This window comes from Lathyrus oleraceus, chromosome 6, assembly GCF_024323335.1.
Source record: "Lathyrus oleraceus cultivar Zhongwan6 chromosome 6, CAAS_Psat_ZW6_1.0, whole genome shotgun sequence".
Classification (NCBI taxonomy): domain Eukaryota; kingdom Viridiplantae; phylum Streptophyta; class Magnoliopsida; order Fabales; family Fabaceae; genus Lathyrus; species Lathyrus oleraceus.
This window is the reverse complement of record NC_066584.1, coordinates 13,820,487-13,823,911: the sequence shown is the minus strand read 5'-3', so window position 1 is coordinate 13,823,911 and position 3,425 is coordinate 13,820,487. Positions and strand designations below refer to the sequence as shown.

Here is a 3,425-nt window from a genome sequence, read left to right as displayed (position 1 = left end):
ACAAAGTTCTAACTGTTAAAGAGGAAAATGCAGATAAGGAGTTAAATAACTCTTGTCTAGCATTGAACGTGAATTTGTCCTTCTAATATAACTTAATTTGTCATATTATAGTGTTATATATCAGATTGAAAGGTTATATGTTTAATGAGCTTTGGTGAAATAAACATTCCACATAATTTATAATAAACTCAATGCATATATCACAACGGTTGTTTATATCAACCGATGATAAACGTTATGCATTAAAGAATATCACAACGGTTGTTTAAAATAATCGTTGTGGTAGAAAGCGCATTACATAACTTATAATCACGATCGCACGACCGTAGTAGAAAACATCATACACACAATCACACATTATCTCACAGCGGTTGATCCGTCATACTGGTATCCTTTTTTTCAACTGTTGTGATATGTGTTTTCTATAATAGTGCATGTATGAAAGGATGTAATCAACTTTAATTTGAAAGTGATTTCTTTCTTACCATATGAGCATTCAGCGATCCTCGTATTGGAAATATGAGTTTCTTTATTTTACATGAAATTTTGGTGAAGTTTTATTTCAATTGATGTGAACGATGACTTCATAAGAAATTAACTTAGTTTAACTAATTGTTTTGTTTTTGTTAATTTTCTTGTTAACTGATTAATTTCTCGCCTCCTCTTTTTCTTTGTATATAATGTATATTTTGATGTATTTAGATATATTGTACAATATTAATACACATTAACTGAAAATATTTGACTGATTTACAAATTATTTTTTTCCAAAGCACGAATTGTAATTAATGATATAAATACTAAAATACGAGTGCTTTGTCAAAGGTTTCGTAAATAAAGTACTTCGTCAATGAATACAATTTTTTGTTATAGTTTTCAGAAGGGTTTGTCTAAATTTGGTTTTTTAAAATTCAAAAATTATTATTTTAGGTTTATAACTAAATAAAATCACGAACTAATGTGATCTTTAGAACTAAAAACAATCATTTTTCAATTTGCAGGAATCATCTTTACCGAAAAAAATTACATAAAGTTTTAGATTAAAAAAAAGAGAGAAAACAGTTTAATTGCACAAACAAAATTGTATTAAACTAAAAAGTTAATACTAGCAGCAGAGAAACTTCATCGAATAGCGATCTTTCAACGCACGCGTTTAAAGAGAAGCTCTCGCACGTGCTTACAGTTTTTATTTTGAACCAGTTAATAATATTAATTTACACGTGGCATCACCACACAAGAAGCTTGAATACACATGTAAAAATGTTATCTCAATCTCTCCAATATATATTCACCTTTCTTCTCATCCTCCATCTCGTTCGTCTCCATAACCTTGCCCCGAACCCGAACCATAGCACCCGACCCAAACTCCTAACCTAACCTAACCTAACACCGTTACAGTTATGGGAACGGAGAGTTATACCTACATGGGACGGAGTTTCAACGAATTCACCATTAACGACGATTCTACTTCCTCCGCTTTCAGCGACTGTAACAGTGATAGATCCGGCGAATTCGCCACCACTTCTTCTCAATCCCGACGACTCATTATCGCCTGTGCTTCTGAAGATTCCGATGATCTCATCCGTCAACTCGTCTCCGATCTTCACTCCTCTTCAATCGAAGAACAGAAACAAGCCGCCATGGAAATCCGGTTAATCGCTAAAAATAAACCAGAAAATCGAATCAAAATCGCCAAAGCTGGCGCGATTAAGCCTTTAATTTCACTCGTATCTTCACAAGATCTTCAGCTTCAAGAATACGGCGTCACTGCAATTTTGAATCTCTCTTTATGCGACGAGAATAAAGAGTTAATAGCTTCAGCCGGAGCGATTAAGCCGTTAGTTAGAGCTTTAAACTCAGGTACTTCAACGGCGAAGGAGAACTCAGCCTGCGCGCTACTTCGTCTCGCACAAGTGGAAGGGAACAAGGCGGCGATTGGAAGATCCGGTGCTATTCCGTTACTAGTGAACCTTCTAGGAAGCGGCGGAATCCGCGGGAAGAAAGACGCGTCAACAGCGTTATACACGCTTTGCACGGTGAAGGAGAACAAGATGAGAGCGGTGAAAGCGGGGATTATGAAGGTTTTGGTTGAGTTAATGGCGGATTTTGAATCGAATATGGTGGATAAATCAGCGTATGTTGTGAGTGTTTTGGTGTCGGTGCCGGAGGCAAAGACGGCGCTGGTGGAGGAAGGTGGCGTTCCGGTGTTGGTGGAGATCGTGGAAGTTGGATCTCAGAGACAGAAAGAAATCGCAGCGGTTATTCTGTTACAGATTTGTGACGACAGCGTGACGTATCGAACCATGGTGGCTCGCGAAGGTGCCATTCCTCCTTTGGTTGCATTGACGCAATCCGGCACTAATCGCGCAAAACAAAAGGTTGAATGTTATTTTTATTATTTTCATTTTTTATTTTTATTTTTATTCGACTATTAATTAAAATAAATAATAGTATTATCAATCTTACGTGGCACGGTATGGTTTCTTACTATAGTGGAAGAACATGCAGTGCCACGTCATTTTCCTCTCTGAATCGACCTCCACCCACCGCAATTTTTGCATTATGTTTAATTATGTCGAATTAAAATTGCTCCCATTGCGTTCCGACGACAAAGCCTAATTATTATTATTATTATTGTTGTATTTATATTTGGTAAAATCTTGAATATTCTTCTTCGATTTGGTTAGCATTATTTAAATGGTGGAACCCTATCATGGGGTTGTGTTGTGTTGTGTTTTTTTTCTTTAGTTGTAGTGCCACATGTTTGGACAATAATTGAGAACTAGAAATCACGTTAGATGTTTTTTTTGGATTTTTTAATAATGTTTTTTTTTTCTGTTATGATGGGTTCAGGCTGAGAAACTAATTGAGCTTCTGAGGCAACCAAGATCTACACGTACTACTACATCAGAAATAGTACTAGCATAGATCCTATCAATTAAGGTGGTAAGTGACAATCCCACACGTGCGGGTTTAGGTGTAAACGTGTGGTTCTTGAAGAGAGACAGAGATATGAAGTTTGTAAATATCTTCTTAACGGAGAAGCTTTGTAAAGTTTGTGGTGTAAATGATACGAGTTTGTTGAGTTTGTTGAGTTTGGTTTGCTTTTTTGGGCTTTAAAGAATAATGTTACTTTATATATCAACCAAAAAGAAAAGAATAAAATGCTACTTGTTTAACTTTAGTATTTTTTTTCATATTATCTCTTTTAGGTTCTTTTGTTGCGAATGTTCTTATTACCGTTATAAATGTGGTATCCAAAAGACGTGGTACTACTACTACTAACTATATTTGCCTATTTGATCTTTAATTTAGAAAATTGACAAGATAATAATGGGCAACACTAAAAGATAAACAGTTGTTTCTTTGGATATGATTTTAAATTGCCATTGTGGATCACATTCTAATTTTCAAATTAGTGATAT

At 35.3% G+C, this 3,425-nt stretch overlaps 1 protein-coding gene across 1 annotated transcript; it reads left to right on the top strand.

The window, feature by feature from the left end:
- Nucleotides 1-1,130: 1,130 nt before the first annotated feature.
- Nucleotides 1,131-3,184, top strand: LOC127091201 (U-box domain-containing protein 4). Its single transcript, XM_051029765.1, has 2 exons — nucleotides 1,131-2,378; nucleotides 2,854-3,184. The coding sequence occupies exons 1-2, from the start codon at nucleotides 1,401-1,403 to the stop codon at nucleotides 2,926-2,928; spliced, it is 1,053 nt and encodes a 350-aa protein (XP_050885722.1). The 5' UTR covers nucleotides 1,131-1,400; the 3' UTR covers nucleotides 2,929-3,184.
- Nucleotides 3,185-3,425: the final 241 nt, after the last annotated feature.

Bases quoted from the DNA above. Each gene is read 5' to 3' on its own strand.
- LOC127091201 (XM_051029765.1), top strand. From the start codon at position 1,401: ATGGGAACGGAGAGTTATACCTACATGGGACGGAGTTTCAACGAATTC. The intron at 2,379-2,853 runs GTTGAATGTTAT...TGATGGGTTCAG, and splicing joins CTAATCGCGCAAAACAAAAG to GCTGAGAAACTAATTGAGCT.